Source organism: Pan paniscus, chromosome 19, assembly GCF_029289425.2.
Source record: "Pan paniscus chromosome 19, NHGRI_mPanPan1-v2.0_pri, whole genome shotgun sequence".
In the NCBI taxonomy this organism is placed as follows: Eukaryota; Metazoa; Chordata; class Mammalia; order Primates; family Hominidae; genus Pan; species Pan paniscus.
In genome coordinates, this window is record NC_073268.2 from 16,041,210 (window position 1) to 16,058,099 (window position 16,890).

A 16,890-nucleotide genomic window follows, 5' to 3' on the forward strand; every position below is an offset into this window, starting at 1 on the left:
TACGCCTGGCCTTGTTTTTCTTTAGGATATTTATATTTAAGTGACCCCTTTACTAACTTGTATTAATTATAAGTTTATTAAGGGCTGGATACGGTGGCTCACACCTGTAATCTCAGCACTTTGGGAGGCCGAGGTGGGTGGATCACCTGAGGTCAGGGGTTCAAGACCAGCCTGACCAACATGGTGAAACCCCGTCTCTACTAAAAATACAAAAATTAGCTAGGCATATTGGCAGTTGCCTGTAATCCCAGCTACTTGGGAGGCTGAGGCAGAATCACTTGAACCCAGGAGGGAGACGTTGCGGTGAGCCGAGATAGCGCCATTGCACTCCCACCTGCACAAGAACGAAACTCCATCTCAAAAAAAAAAAAAAGGTTGTAACTTTTTGGACTTCCTGAAAATGCAGTATTAATTGCAAATAATGACTATGCTTTTTATATTAATACTTCTTTTTTTCCATTTAGTATCTTACTATATTGTCCTGCCCATAAACTTCAAAATATAGTTATGTAGTATCTTTGGGGTTTTGTTCTTGATCTTAATGGATCAGTTCAGTAGTCAGCAGGAAGTATATTTGGACTGATGATTTGAATTAGAGTATCTTAATCATGTTATTAAAATATTTATTTAGGGCAGGCGTGGTGGCTCACACCTGTAATCCCAGCATTTTGGGAAGCCAAGGCAGGTGGATCACTTGAGGCCAGGAGTTTTGAGATCAGACTGGCCAACATGGCGAAAACTCATTCCACAAAAAAAAAAAAAAAAAAAAAAAAAAAAATTAGCCAGGTGGCCAGGCACGGTGGCTCACACCTATAATCCCAGCACTTTAGGAGGCCAAGGCGGGCGGATCACAAGGTCAGGAGTTCAAGACCAGCCTGGCCAATATGGCGAAACCCCATCTCTACTAAAAATACAAAAATTAGCCAGGCATGGTGGCAGGTGCCTGTAGTCCCAGGTACTCGGGAGGCTGAGGCAGAAGAATCTCTTGAACCCAGGAGGTGAAGGCCGCAGCCAGCCAAGATCGCACCACTGCACTCCACAGCCTGGGTGACACAGCGAGTCTGTCTAAAAAAAAAAAAAAAAAAATTGCCAGGCATGGTGACACATGCCTGTAGTCTCAGCTACTTGGGAGGCTGAGGCAGGAGAAATCACTTGAACCGGGAGGTGGAGGTTGCAGTGAGCCAAAATCACACCAGTGCACTCCAGCCTGGGTGACAGAGTGATACCCTCAAAAAACAAACAAACAAATGAAAAACCCCAAATTGGGGGAAAAAAAAATGGAGAGGGCAGGGTCAGAATAGACCTTTCCCTTTACAGGAAACCCAGAAACACAAGTCACTTACATGTTTTTTTCTTAGGGTAGGTGTTAGGAAGAGTGACACACCCTCGTCACTTCTTGGACAGCTACTTCTCTGCAGTGATGTCCCAACATCTTCTTTAATGCTGGAGCCCTCATTCCAAACACCTGACCTGCCCCCCTCCCAATATGCAAAGCTAATAAGAGCAGGGCACCATTTAAAAACCACTCTCTGCACATTTAAGAAAAATGCCTACTTTGCATTTGGATGACTCAGGTCCCTGAGAACCAGGGCTCCCATGCTGAGGCTGAGCATCTCAGCTCCCAGACCCAAAAACCCTGAGACACAGACATACTTGTCTTTCAATATAAGTTTCCTTTTATTTTGAAATTGAAACAGCAAAATGAAGTGGTTTGTGGCTGAAACAACCTTCACGGGAAAGAAAACTGGAGTGTTCGTTCATCCATCAAAGAACAAACTCCAACGTGTGAGCCAGCTGCCCCACCTCCCCCAAAGCAATGAACAGATTAAAGGATGGGAGGAAGGATACAATCAAAATCGGGTGGTGATGGCTGGCAGATTTCCAGTAAAATACAATTTTCAAAGTTGCCGCAATTACAGAATAAGCTAGCACTCATATTTAAAAAAACAAAACAAAACTGTCCCAAGCAGTAGGCCTCCAGCTCTTCCCGATTTGCACTCATCAAAATACATCTTTCCCTCTTCTGAGTAAGTGATGTTTCAGAACTGCTTACAAATCCACTTTGCCTCAGGGGAGGAAGCTCTTTTGATTCACTCTGGTTTTGGGGACCAGGATCAAGATTCTGGAGAAAAGGGAGACTCCAAATGGTGATAGACGACGTTTATTCATTATGGTAACACATAATCTGCTGAAATTCATTTTGAACGTGCTTTTACATAGCAGTGGCTAACATAAAATCTGCACAGAAATGTTACAAGTGGCTCCCCAGCCCCCACAGCCGGGAAGTGCCAGTCAAGATTTAAGCATCCCCAAAACAAAGCCTTTATTCCTGGGGGGGCTTATTGGCAGGGGAGGGGGGACAGGGGTGACTGAAGTCAGCTGGCTGGGAGGGGAGAAGGGAGAGAAGCACAGGAAGGACTCACTGGCAGGAATAGGGTGGGGGATGGGGTGAGACAGGCCAAGGGCAGACTGTGAAAGCTGTTACCTGTTAGAATAGCTAGCACGTTATCTTAAACAAGTGAAGAAAATCGCCAAAGAGTGAAACTTATTTATGGGGGAAAAAAAAGCTTGGGAAATTAAAACAATCCAGTGGTCACTGGAAAATGTCTCCCTTTAAAAAAAAAAAATTTTTTTTTTTTGGTTTTTTTTTTTAATTTTATTTTTTGGAAAGTATTCTCAAGGTAATATTTTTTTCCTTTGGAAAAAGAAATCTTTTTCCCCCCCTAACCTAAGCAAGTGGAGTTGCCACTACCTAATTTATCTATTGTTTTGCTAAGAGGTAGATAAAACAAAAGTGAAATGGGGCTTCTATGAGGAGGTCCATTAGAGGGTGGGTGGGGAGGGGCTGGGATCACCCCAGTGGAACTCCCCCAACTACAAAGACGGCCTGAATGAGTCCAAGGACCGCGCCCTCAGACTCCCCCAGGGCAAAGGATCCTGCTTCACCTCTTCTCCTTCTAGAGCCAACTGGGCCCCCATTGAAGACTGAAAAAGGGCCCAATGGAGGTGTAGGATCTCAAAGAAACCCTGTTGAAGAGGTGTCAGCTCTGGTTTCCCCAGGCTTCCTGACTTTGGGGCTGTGTGGTGGGTTCCAGGCCAAGCCCCAGGTCTCACTCCAGCCAGCCCCCTCTAGAAGGGAAGAGGCCATTCCTTTCCTCACCATCTGGTCCAACAAAGCTATAGAAAGTGAGAGAGGGACAAGCTGGAGGCCAAAGGGGTGACACATGGGCAAGGAAAGCAGAAAGTGGGGACCTCACGGCCAGCCCTCCCAGCCCAATCGATATGGGGGGGATCCTGGCAGGCCTGCCTGTTCCCCAAGGACAAACCTTTTGTGGCACAAGCCTCAACTCACTTGTCCTGGCTGGGATTCATACCCTTATGCATGAGTCCCTGCCCTTAGTTCCAATCTTACTGTAAGGATTGAGGTAGTTAATCCATTTATACTCGTAGCATCCATCACCTGCGGTTAATCAAAACACATGCTCCCGAGGAGCTTCCTGCTATTTCATTCAAGAAAAAAAAATTTTTTTTCTTTTGTCCATCCGGAGTCAACCATACTAAGGCGCCCGCAAAGGCGCCATCAGACTGTGCCCCAAAGCGGTGCACAGGACCGAGGGTCAGGGCTGGGGCTCTCGCCCCTAAATCCCCCTTCAGACATGAGGCCTCCTCCCTGTCCCGTACCCCGATAGAGAAGCCTTATGTATCCAAAGGAAAGAAACTGCAGTTTTCAGCTGGTGTTACTCTAAGTCTGCATATAGAGAAATGTTCTGCACCTAAATTGTCGAGTATTTGGAAGGGAAATGGCTTTTATGTCCCCTGGCATTGATGAGGATTTTTCTTCAATCTTCCTGCAATTACTGTGACAGGCTGTGCTGTTTCCCTTCTACTGGTTTTCAAGAAACAGTCGAGTGGTTTGAATGGCAAAGCCACTAGGATCTCCCCATAAACACTTCAGGGGAAAGAAAGGAGAACCCCCACCCCTGATGAGAGGTGGGAGGAAGGGGTTGCCTAGAGGCACCAGCTTCTCCTGTGGAGCAAGAAGGCTCAAGCAGGCCCTCTGGGGCTCTGTGAGGTAGTTACTAGCACTGCTGGTTCCCAGTTTGGCAGAGGGTATGTCTGGGTTGGGAGGAGGGGAAGGCACCCTTGAGAGCTAACTGAGGCCCCTCCTCACTGCCCGTCTGCCAGGCCTGAAGGGAACTCGGCAGTGCTATCTCTGCAGTAGGGGCAGGGGACAGAGCAGTCCCACAACAGGGAGCTACCTGGAGCCCCAAACTTCCTCTCCTTCCCCAAAGTGCAACCAGGAGCCGACAGACCAATTTCTCGGCTCCCTACCCCTCGGCTTGGCAAACACCACACCCTAATCCCCCAGGAGCCTCTGAAGGGAAGGGCCTCGCCCTTAGCTCCCAGTTTCCAGGAGGCCTTCCTCCTCAGACAGCCAGGTATGTGTCGAAAGCTGGCTATTGCTTTGATTCAGGAACAGCCTCTCTCAGCCTCTGTCTGTCTTTGGCACAGAGGAAAATGGACACAGAACCAACTAGAGCATCCCCCTCCAGTGTTCTCTGGGTTTTAAATGGGGTCTTTTCTGCCAATAGTGAGGCATAAACAAGGATAGCTCCCAACTGCCTCCAGAAGGAGGGGGTCAGGAAAAAGGAAAAAAGATTGATAAGGACTGGGAGGAGGGGAGGAAAGTAGAAAAGGGCTATAAAACTCCCTGTTCTTAAAAATGGCTCTCTCCTAACCAGACCCCTCACAGGAGCTGAGTCCACAACCCAAACTGCAAAAGGCAACCAGACCCGAGAGGGGATTAAAGCCATTTGGGGTGTAACTGGCAGATGCAGCTTCAAAGTCAGTCAGTGAATCAAACCATTTTGGTTATGTGTTTCAAAGAATTTAAAAATATATCCTAAAGAGATGGTCCTTTCTTAAAAATATATATGTAGCACACACACACACATATATATCTTAGAGCACAGAAGCATTTTTTTTAAGTCACTCTTCTCAAATCATCCAAATCTCCCAAGTGCTTTTCGCGATAGCTTGTTATCTCACCAACGATGGGGAAATGGAGGTGCTGAGCAGGAGGGCAAGGAGTTGCCCTAAGACCTAGCCTACGGGGCACAAGAGGGCCCGGCCCACCGAGACAGGTCCTTCATCCCACTAAACCTTAACCACCAAACCATGCTCCTTTTGCTTTCTGGTGGTATAACTTACATGATTTTCCTGCTGGGCAAATATCAACAATGAGTGGAGCCTTGCCTAATCCAAGCAAGTGAAGTTTTCCAGTCCCTTGCCACACACTTCCTGGTCTCTTCTGGGAGCTGAATCAGCCAACGGAAAAGGACTTGGGCTCAAGGTGTGAAGGGAGCAGGCCCCCAAGGAAACTGAACACTGCAACAATCACATTTCAGGTACTGTGGGATTTTTTTTTCTTCCTGATGATAGTCTGAACCAGATATCAAAGCATGCTTGCTGCTGGAAATTCGCTTTAAATTACTAAATGGCCGACGTCTGAACGTTATCTGCTTTGTTTTGGGATAAAGCATATAGAGCCAGAGATGGAAAGCTGGGAGACCCTTTTTATGGTTGGGACAGGTGGAGAGGCTTAATTCTACTGGCCTGATGTTATCCCTAAATGTTTTTCTGCTTCTATTCAATTTGGGCCAGACAATTCTGGGGGCTACAAGGGAATGTCCTAGGGAGAAAATGATAAGGCAGGAACCTGTCCCAGTCACGTCCCCATATCCCCTGCCCCTCCTTGCCACCAGCCACCCTAAATCAAGAATTCCGTAAGTTTGGGTCCACTTTTAAAATCAATCAGACCGATCTAAAGAAGACAGGGAGACAGAGGCGGGGGCAGTTAACTAGTATCTGTTTGCCCCTTAGATCTATGGATATAGATTAGGAAGAATAGCAAGACGGAATTGAAATGAAACAATAATAAAAAAAAAAAAAAAATGAAAAGCATTGCAATGACTAAACCAGGTGGACCTCTCTGAGGGCGAGAGGGTGGCCTTGTCTTTTTTCCACGAACAGAATCTCAGCTCCCATATTTTTAGACGGAGAAATATAGGTTTTTTAAAAGGGTATATTTTTTAGTTATTATTTCTCTCCTCGATAAAACGGAGGCAATATTTTAAAATATCTCAACAGCACCACTGGTGGGAAAAGCTGGCTGAGATGCTGTTTAACCAAAGGAGGAAAGAGAGAGGAGACCAAGGGCCAGGTGGTTGGTTGTTGGGCATTGTTTAACCACTGAGAGCCCCCAGCTCCGCTAGGCCTTTTAATCCTATCAGGTAGGATATTCCAGCAGCCGCCAGCAGCTGGGGCTCTAGAAGTCAGAGATCAGGGCCAAACAAGGCTCTGGGCTCTGCCCCTCTGGGCTCTCTCAAACCTGGGCCTTCCCTCTTAGCACTAGCCTCCTCCTAAGGGGGCAGCCCCCAAAGCCTTTCCCACCAGGCCTGTTCTCCATAGAGAGTTCCTAAAGGGTTACTGGCTCATGTTGTAAGAAATTATGAAACATAACTTTCTTGTTTTTTCTTTTCATTAAAAAAATAAAATATTCAAGACTATCAGCTTCTCTTTTGCTTTGCTTTTCTTTTTTATATAAAATATCAGCAAGCCGCAAAAAAACAAAAATCAAAAAAAAATTTTTTTTAATGGGGTTGGGGGGAACAAAAAGGAAAATAATTGCTGAGGTAACTTCATACCTTGAGGTAGTTTACTTCGCACACAGCATTGCCTGACTACGCCCACATGTTGCGGTTGTCTTGTTGTTACTGTTGTTGCAATGTTGAAAGGAGGGGAACTCCACGCATGGGCTTTTCCATATGTAGAGAGGCCTTCCTCCCTTCCCAGCACACTTGATAGCATTGTCCAGGGTAGCTAAAGTGCATTACCTGGCTAATATGCATTGTCAATCAGTATATTAGGAGGAGAGGCCTAACCTCATTTAACTGATGGCTTCTGTCTCCCACAAGGGCTAAACACTCCATGGGATCTTATTAAGCCTGGTAAATTAATAAATTAAGCTTATTTACCCCTTGCTGTACAATACTGCTGGTATTCTGAATTGTTTTTTAGACACACCTTTCATCATGCTGATAATGATTCATGGAGACAGAAGCTGTCAGTTAAAAATTCCTCTCAGATACAAACAGAAGCAAGTACTCTCCAATTTACTGAATTTACCAGATGATGGACTTTAGCTTTATCGGGAGCTCAGGGTTGGGTTCCAAGTCCCACCACCAAGGTAATAGTGCCGTGGCTGGGAGTGCCCCACAACCCCTGCCTCTAGGTACCAGCCCTTATGGGAGCACATGGGGTGGGGTGAGGGCACCGTGGCAGCCTTTGGGGCCACTCAAGTCCTCCATGGAACCGAGACTTTATCAAGGGGAGTTAGCGTCCCCTTCCCAGTGCTCATATCCAATCATTAAAATAGACTTTAAAAAAATATAAAATCCGCCTGAGAACGATGGGAATCAGGGACAGTGGTCAGCCCCTACCCTGCTGAGCATTCAATACCACCTATGTGCACCTGGACATAATGTGAAACCTACACGGGAGAGGGACATGAATGTGATGGGGAAGCCCCAACAGAGTGGGGAAATTTCAGTTGTGCCAATTTGAAGATGGTGATCTGGCATAGATCAGCCACAAGTGCGCTCCTTTTAAACGTGGATTATTATGTATTTTAACCATCTTTCTCCCCATTTTCCCCTCTTCTTCATTCCGTATTGTACCTATTGGTTAGGGAGTGATTGCAATTAATCTACAGATACTGACAGTTCTTTTCCCTTGAGTCAATACCGTAAGCAAAGCAATGCATTCGTTCGCATTTTTTTCTGGTAGCAATAAAGATAAAAAAATCAGTGTAAATATAGAAAGAGGCCGTAAATGGAGGTATTTTAATCAATTACCCAAGTAGGGGGAAGAAGATTGGAAAAACATTAAGGTCAAGAAATGAACCATCCTTTAAGGCTGATTAAAACACCTCTCTGCATGTTTTTAAAACCTGAAGGAAATTTTATTTTTCTTCCCACTGAGGTGTGATCCACCCTCTTGGTGGGGCCTGGAGAGCTTCTTTAAACAATCCACGTTTAAAAGTGCCTTGCGCTAGAATTTCTGACACCCCGAGGGGCAGACAGTGTTGGGCCAATTGGGTGGGTGTTTGGGGCTGAGAGATCAGGGTTCCTCACTGGAACATCTTTCTCAATCAAGTGGGCAAACCTGATCTACAGCCCGGCCCAGGTGTCCCGGATTCCCACTCATTCTCAGGCCTGCCGGGGAGAGCACACTCTCGATTTCTGCCCGTTGTTGTCCTGGACTCGAAGGGACAGGGAGGGGCTGGTCACTTCCTCCGTGCCTGGGCCTGGTTACTCTGTCCCTTCTGATGCTGCTGCTTAACCTGGGCCAGGATGTCTCGGATCTTCCGTTGAGCCATCTGCAGCAAGAACAGGCAAGAGGGTGGGTGTGAGACCTCCAAGGAGACAGCCTTCCACGGAAGAGAGGTCATCAGGTCCAGACACAGGCAATAAACAGAACAGGTCACACAGGACTCAGAAGAAAGATAAAGAGGAAGAATGAGGGTTGGGGTGACCTTACATTTCTTTGCCTCCAGTGGAGCCTGAGTATCCCCTGGAAAATACAGCAAACGTGGTGGGTGTTAAGTGGGAGATGGGGTTGGGGGACTTGAAGGAAGGAGAAACAGTAGTATCAATCCATTCATCAGAATTTAAAACTTGACAAAGTTGATAAACATTACCAAACGCAAAACAGAATGCCTAGAGTTTCTAGGCAGAAATATACTACATATTGCAGAGCAGTGGTCCCCAACTGTTCTGGCACCAGGAACTGGTTTCATGGAAAACAATTTTTCTTCCACGGATGGAGGTGGGGGTGGGGAAGTGGTTTCAGGATGAAACCTCAAATCAGCATGCAGTAGATTCTCATAAGGAGTGTGCAACCTAGATCCTTCACATGCACTGCGCATCCCTCGAGCACTTCACAACAGGGTTAGCCCTCCCATGAGAATCTAATGCCGCCCTGATCTGACAGGAAGCGGGGCTCAGGAGGTAATGCCCACTCGTCTGCCGCTCACCTCCTGCTGTGTGGCCCGGTACCAGTCCGTGGCCCGGGGTTTGGGGACTCCTGTTGTAGAGGGTCGTAACTTAGGAGACATCATCACAAATCCACGCTTCATTTTAATACCCCAGGAAAAGGAATAATATGTCTAGATATGGCCAGGTGCACGGTGGCTCATGCCTGTAATCCTAGCGCTTTGGGGAGCTGAGGCGGGTGAATCACCTGAGGTCAGGAGTTCGAGAGCAGCCTGGCCAACACAGTGAAACCCCATCTTTATTAAAAATACAAAAATTAGCCGAGCGTGGTGACGTGCGCCTGTAATCCCAGCTACTTGAGTGGCTGAGGCAGGAGAATCACTAGAACAGGGGAGGCGGAAGTTGCAGTGAACTAAGATTGTGCCACTGCACTCCACCCTGGACAACACAGCGAGACTCCATCTCAAAAAAAAAAAAAGTAAAAATAAAAAATAAAGTCCAGATATGGGTTAGTCAAAAAGCATAAATACATAAGCTTCACTGTAAAAATGGACAAAATACCCAATCTTTTATTATTTCCTTCTTAAAAGGTTCTTCCCTAAGAATAAAGTTTTATAAAGGAAATCAACTGCAAAATGGGATTCACTTCATAGAATGAAGACCAGAATGTCTCCTTTCCATAAATGAGTGCTTCCTTTCCTGGTTAAAGAGGAAGCTGAGGCTGGGCATTGTGGCTCATGCCTGTAATCCCAGCACTTTGGGAGGCTGAAGCAGTGACATCACTTGAGCCTAGGCGTTTGAAACCAGCCTGGGCCACATGGTGAAACCTCATCACTACAAAAAAATACAAAAATGAGCTGAGCGTGGTGGTACCTGCCTGTAGTCCCAGCTACTTGGGGGGCCTGAGGTGGGAGGATCACTTGAGCCTGGGAGGTAGAGGCTGCAGTGAGCTGTGGTCACACCACTGCCCTCCAGCCTGGATGGCAGAGCGAGACCCTGTCACAAAAAAAAAAAAAGAGGAAGTTGATCTAGGTTGGGAAAATAATGTGTAAGTCAATAAGAGGTCCAACTCCATCAACCCTGGCTTGATGTTTTACATAGCTTTTCATTTAATTCTCATTCTGATCAGCTAAAATTGCTTCAGTGTTTAATATTAATATATCCTGGCTTTATGCATCTTTGGATGTATCATTTACTCTCTTTAAAAAAAAAAAACGCTGAATTAAAGATTCACATTTACCCTCTTAAGCTTCATTTATACAATGAAATTGTTGTGGGAATTAAATGAGTTAATATACATAAGCCACATAAAACAGTGCTGGGTATATCAAAGGCATCGATAAATCTTAGATATTATTATTATTATGGCTCTTATTAATACTTTTTTGTTATTTTATATATATATACAGTTGAGATGTAACTAAAGCCTCTTGTTAATACTTCTCAAAGGGTTATCAGAGAAAGTTACTTATCCAAGGTCACATAGCAGAAAGGCTATGTATGTGAAGTTTGAGGTCAAAGCTCCCTGGATCCAAAACCTTCATACTTGATGCTATCCTATATGGGCACTGGAAGCCAAAAAACCAAGAGCCAGTTTGCCCCAATTGCTCTAGCAGCCCCAGCAGACCACAAGCCTGCTAAGATCTGGATATCTTCTATGAATTGTAGGAACTGTAATCAACAGTCTCCAAAGTTCCTTTCCAGTTCTAACAATGATGGATTTAAGACTTTAGGAAAACACCATTAGCTGCCAACCACCTGTTTGCTTGCCTTGCTGAGGTTCAGCAAAATTTGAACCTGATATTGGCCTTCCCTTCCATGCTCTGGAGCCTGTCCGAGTGCTGAACGGCAATGATGAGTTCTGGGAAAGGAATGGGAGGGTGGAAGAGCAGAAACCAGGGAGAGAACAGCCATTCTGCGAAAGGCAGAGGGACTACATTTCAAAAATGCCATCAATCCAGGGTGTTAGTACTGTTATCATTATTCCATGAACAAAACTAATCTTCTTTCATAACCAGTGCAGAAAGGGGTTAGGGAGGGACTAACGTAGAACATATATATATATATTTACATATAATATATATTCATATATATATTTATATATATAATGTTATACACAATATATGTACATTAAACTTGTCAAATCACTTTCCCTAGAGAGTAATAAGAGGTAATATGTCATCTACACATCCCACTTCTGCACCTGAAAGAGGGCAATAACCTAGCCTAGAGGCAGGCAGATGTGGCTGAGGCCCCAGGACTTGTCAAGGTCATGAAGGTCAACCTCTAGAGTCTCTGCTTCTCTGCTCCCTGGGCTCCTGCAGCCCTCCCGCAATGGGGGAGCACCATATGTACCTGACTGGCATAGAAATGTCCGATGATTTTCACGATGACCTGGTCGTTCTCATCAGGGGTCTGGTCTCTTGGTACTACCACCTCAGCTGCCGTCAAATTCTGCAACTCGTTCACCTGGGGGTGGCCAGAGAGGAGCTCAGGGTGCCATCAAGAAAGCATGGATGGGGTTGGAGGGAGGAGCCAGGGTGACTAGTGGGGAGAACCTGGAAGAGTCAGGACCTGAGCTTGGGGAGTAGAATCAAGTAAATGAGCAAATCAGGAGTCCTGAGGTTGAGCAGTACAGGAGACCAGAGAATGCTGCTGAGATTGGAGACCAAGGCCCAGGGCTTTCAACCTGGCCCTCACAGCTCACCGTTTTTCCACCTTTGCCAATGACCCGGCCAGCTGCTGATGCTGGCACACGTATGTGGGTCTCCAGCTTCACTTCCTCCTTGGGACCAAAGAAGTTCTCCTCCTTGAGTTTGCCATAGATTCTTCCCTGAGCCTGAGAAGAGGAGGTAATTGTTAATCAGTGGTTCATATATCTGTGACAAAAGAGAAAAGTGGGAAAAAGGAAGCTCCAGCCCATATTTTCTGGCCCACAGGCCCTCCCCATCCTAGGCGGGCTAACCATCTAAGGCAGGTGAAGGGCAAGGCTCAGGTGGGCAGCTTGTCAGCATTCCTTCTGCTTAGCTATCATACTGGAGACCCTGGGTGGAGATTATGAGTTATGAGTAACTGAATAAACACTTCCCAAGGGAAAAAATAGTTCCCAGAGGAATCTAATTCACAAGCTACAAATCAGACCTATGGAGTCTGGACGTGGCACTGACCAGCATTTCAAGGCCCTGAATGGCAACTAATCAAGTCACACAGAGGGCAGGCCTGTCTGACTCTCCAGTGGCCCAGAGAGCTGTCCCAGTCCTCTATCCTCACATATGTTAGGTTAAGCTAACTGATGGTTCATTTTTTGGCTGTCTGATCAGAAGTTCAAGAATCTTAAGATTTAGTGGGGACATAAAAGATGAGAATTTGGCATTAAAGGCCTTCCTTAGAAATGACAGCAGAGTGCAAATAAGATGCCCTCAGACTTCTTTCCTTCCCATCTTCTTCTGTGGACCTTAAAAAGGGAAGACAAAGTCAACAGAAATCCAGTTTGATGTCAATTTGAAAATAGCTCTGCAGCCCTTTATCCTGCATGGAAGGCTTAAAGATGTGATGAGGACTTGACGGCTAATGGGAAACTGACCCAGCCTTTTTCCTACCTCAGGGGAAATATCCAACCTCAATTCCTCCATGTTCAGCTTGGAAAACAATAAAGACCAAAACCTTGAATTGGGCCTCTGGCGGTCCAGTGATGATAACCATACGAACTTTGGAGTCAGGTGTTTCGGGTGGTGCAATCTAAAAAGCAAAAAGCTAGTCAATGAGGGACCCTCTATGGGAAGACCCCCACCACGTCCACTTCATCCAGTTCCCCTTCTACCACCCTTACTCCCAACTACCCATTCTGAAGACTTAGGGGAGGAAGAACAAAGACCCTGAAGCCCACATCATTACGCCTTCACACCAGAATTATTAGGAGGGCAGAGGTGGTCAGTTAGAAGGATTGGCTTCAATGACACTTTCTAAGTAGGGCCTCCTGCCCCCTCCACCTACCAATCTCCCAGAGAGGTTTCAGTGGAGTTTTGCCAACAGGCAAGGACACAAATGAAATGACCAACGGATAGAGGGCAGTGACTGCACCTCCACTGGAGAACAATCAAGGTTTTTGCTCAAAGCTCTTAAGACAACTAAAGCAACTGGATTTAGGTTTGTGAAACTCTAACAGCATCCTTGTTTCACTATGACAGATTCTCCCTTCTCTCTCCCCTGGACCTTGGCCAGGGAAGGTGACAGACAACTAACACTTACTTGGTGTTAGTATGTGAGCGAAGGGCTTTGGCTGCGTAGCCTCATAATATTGTACTGACGAGGAAAGTGAAGCTCAGATCATATACTGTATTGGGGGAAGGGGTGATGAGATGGATCTTGGATTTGAACCCATCAGTTTGTGTTAGAACCTAAGTTCTCTTTCTATGTTATAACCCTGCCCCTGCCCAGCCTGAAAACCCAGAAGCACTGAAGCCATCCCATGGGGACCAAGCAAGGTCAAAAACAAAGAGGACTTCGATTCCATGGGGGAAAGGTCCCTCATATGACACACAGAATTCTCAAATGAGTAGGAGGAATATGGGAGAAAGTGCAGAGTGATAAAAGCAGAGCCCCCTCCCTTTCCAGAAACAGGAAGACCCACAGAGCAGATCACCTTGATGGAGGCGCTGGCAAACCGGGAGAGCTGTTTGATGTGCTGCCCCTTCTTGCCGATGATGGCGCCCACTGCCTGGGCGGGGATAAACACCTGCACCATCTCCTGCTCGGGAGCCTGCTGCCAGGATAGGAGGCGTTGTTACCAGGGGGCCCAAGTAGCACGGCCCAGAAACCCTCCACTCCCCTGCCTTGCATCCTCAAGGAGGAAGGAGTACAGGCACCAAACCGCCACCCTGTGCTGCCAAGGGATGCTGTGAGCTCTTTAGCTCTTCCTATGCCCAGCGGGGCTAAAGGGAAGAGGCCAGGAGAGAGTAAGGGAACAGTGCTGTCTATGCCCCGGGAGCATTCTAGGCAGACATTTGGGAGCCTCAGAGCCAGTGGCTAGGAGCAATGGAGAGGAGGGATGCCTCTGAGACCTTCCTTCCCTCTCCCTGCAAACTTGCCAAGCATCCAACTCCCAGAGCATGCTGAGTCCCCCTTAAGGGAGGCCACATATGGGCCCAGGGATCCCGTGTAATAAGATCTTCCACCTACCATAAAGGAGCTATAGGGAGCAGCCCCAGTAACGCTGCTGGGAGGCGGCGGGACTGCGCTGGATGAGGCTGGGAAAAGACCTACAGCAGCCAGGTTCAGGCCAGGGATCAGGTGAGACTGCAGCTGGGGAAGAAAGGTGAGGAGGAAGAGTCAGCACACCCTGACAGGGGCTTGTGTGTGACCCCCGCTGTATAAAAGGCGAGTAGCCCCAGAGGCAAGTGGGCCAAAAACATGAATTACATACTTTTCCACAAAAGCCTATTCTGTGCTTTTCATACACTCTCACCTACACACTTCGGGTGTGCAATTTTAAGTGATATGATGTTCTCACTGGACTAACGGCTAGCAATTGCAACCAGAAATGCCGAACAGTTGTACACCCTCAGGAGTCCTTCCTCTCTGGCTGTTCACACTGCTGGAGACAGACGATAGACCCATGACACTGTACTATAATCCCCCTATATGAGAAAAAGGCGTGGAGACAGAGCTCCATTGGACTTCTAGGACTCTGGTTCTAAACATTTTTGGTCCTGTACCCCAACCCCAAGTCTCCTTTAAAAATCAGATGAGTTGTGTGCAGTGGCTCATGCTTATAATCCTAGTACTTTGGGAGGCCAAGGTAGGAGAATCGCTTGAGCCCAGGAGTTCTAGACCAACCTGGGTGACACAGCAAGACCCTGTTTCCAAAAAATAAAATTTTTAAAAATTAGCTGGGCATGGTGGTGTACACCTGTAGTCTCCTAGGTACTTGGGAGGCTGAAGCAGGAGTATCCCTTGAGCCCAGGGGGTCAAAGCTGCAGTAAGCTATGATTGCGCCATTGTGCTCCAACCTGGGCAACAGACCAAGACCCTGTCTCAAAAAAATAAAATAAAAATCAGATGAAAACGATGGACCCCCTCATTTCAATAAAGTGCACACAAACACAAATTGTACACATACTTGGAATCACAGGACTCAAAGCCCAAGATTGGACCCCTGCTCTAGGAACCAGGTGAAGAATCCTTGCTAATTAAATACTATTTAAATACTATTTCTGATAGTCGAAGTCCAAAAGCATCAACTAAAGCTCCAAGGCCACACGGCACAGGGCACATGTCCATCACCCTGCACCCCACAAGTTGCTGTTGCTAAGACTCAGGAAAGGATAAGCAGAGGGTACTACCCAGCACTCACGCTCATGGCAGCCACATCATTCTCATAGGCCTCCCGAACTTTCTTCATTATTTCCTGCTCGGCCCTGCAACAATTCTCGATGGCCCCCTTCACAGTGATGGTCCTCTCAGGGTTGTAAAGGGTAAGGTCTTGCAACCTGGCAGAAAGAGCAGAGTTGTGTCCTTTCACTGGCAGGCCAGGACCAGGCCCCGGCAGTAACAAAGACGAGAGGCCAGCTGAGTCACAGGCCCACCATTTCTGCAGCCTATTCAACTTCTGGCAAATAACTCTGCAACCCCAGTCTTTGGTGTTCCCAGTTTGTAACCAGGGCAGGGAGTAAGATGGAGGGAGATGCCAACACCTAACTCAAACTCCTCTGTTAGCAATGGATCCAATCTCAGATGATGGTTGTGCCTCCAAGTTTCCCCATTGATTCTACATAATCCATGTCCTATACCTTTTTGGACAAGAGCAATTACTTTGCCCACAGGTTAGTCTCTGATGAAACGAAGCACACTGCTTGCAGGAGCAGCCCACCACAGACAGAAAAGGGCCAAGGTCACTTCTCACAGTGACAGACAAGCCTAAAGCCCTGAGTCCCTGGCTCCTAGCTGCAGGATGTCCACGAGCCACAGGGAAAGAGGGCTGTGAAGTGGTTGGACGTGGACTGTAGAGGCAGCACCTTACAACACCCCTGCCCCATATGGCAGTGGGAATGGGCAGATCCAGTCCTTACAGGGATTTTTTAAATGCTCTTTACCACTTCAACTGTTTTTCTTCAAGAGGCAGAAAGAGCACCCATTTTAAAAGGGCACATGTCAAGGTTCCATGATGAAATACTGACCCTGGCCCCCAGGCATCCCCCACTCATAAACAGGGAAATAGAAGAGAGCCTTACGAGGAGATGGTGATTTTTGTCTCGGTATCTTGCTCTACCTTCTTCAGGTTCCGTCCTTCCTTGCCAATGAGACGCCCTACAAAGTTATTATGGGCCAGGATCTTCAGGGGAACCTCGTCAGCCCTTGGGAAGACAAAGGAAGAAGAAGTGGAAGACAAGAGTTCCTTCAATTGTGGGCTTCATGAAGACTCAATCACCATGCCACCCCAGACTTGGCATTTCCAAGTAAAACATCTCAAAACTTATCAAACTGCATACTTAAAAAATATGTATGATTTATTATACATCAATTGAACATCAATAAAGCCGATTTGTTTTATCTTATTTTTTGAGACAGGGTCTCACTCTATCACCCAGGCTGGAATGCAGTGGCACTATCAAGGCTCACCACAGCCTTGACCTCCTGGGCTCATGCGATCCTCCCTTCTCAGCCTTCCGAGTAGCTGGGACTATACGCACAGGCCACCACGTCCAGCTGATTTTTCTATTTTCTGTAGAGGTGAGGTTTCACTATGTTGCCCAGGCTGGTCTAGAACTCCTAGCCTCCAAAGTGCTGGGATTAGACGCATGAGCCACCGTGCCCAGCCAATAAAGCTATTTTAAAC

At 46.8% G+C, this 16,890-nt stretch overlaps 1 protein-coding gene across 2 annotated transcripts in view; it reads right to left on the reverse strand.

Moving 5' to 3' along the window:
- Positions 1-1,653: 1,653 nt before the first annotated feature.
- The window catches only part of IGF2BP1 (insulin like growth factor 2 mRNA binding protein 1), a 58,441-nt gene continuing 43,204 nt past the window's right edge, over positions 1,654-16,890 (reverse strand). The window contains exons 9-16 of one of the 2 annotated variants that reach the window (XM_008962402.6): positions 16,286-16,408; positions 15,409-15,544; positions 14,235-14,357; positions 13,699-13,815; positions 12,720-12,794; positions 11,764-11,895; positions 11,412-11,525; positions 1,654-8,440 (exon numbers count right to left, since the gene is read on the reverse strand). In XM_008962402.6, coding sequence (XP_008960650.1) covers positions 8,348-8,440; positions 11,412-11,525; positions 11,764-11,895; positions 12,720-12,794; positions 13,699-13,815; positions 14,235-14,357; positions 15,409-15,544; positions 16,286-16,408 — 913 coding nt within the window. In that variant the 3' untranslated portion in view covers positions 1,654-8,347. Of the gene's footprint in view, positions 8,441-11,411; positions 11,526-11,763; positions 11,896-12,719; positions 12,795-13,698; positions 13,819-14,234; positions 14,358-15,408; positions 15,545-16,285; positions 16,409-16,890 lie in introns of both variants that reach the window. The other variant, XM_063598951.1, reaches the window with a different exon arrangement.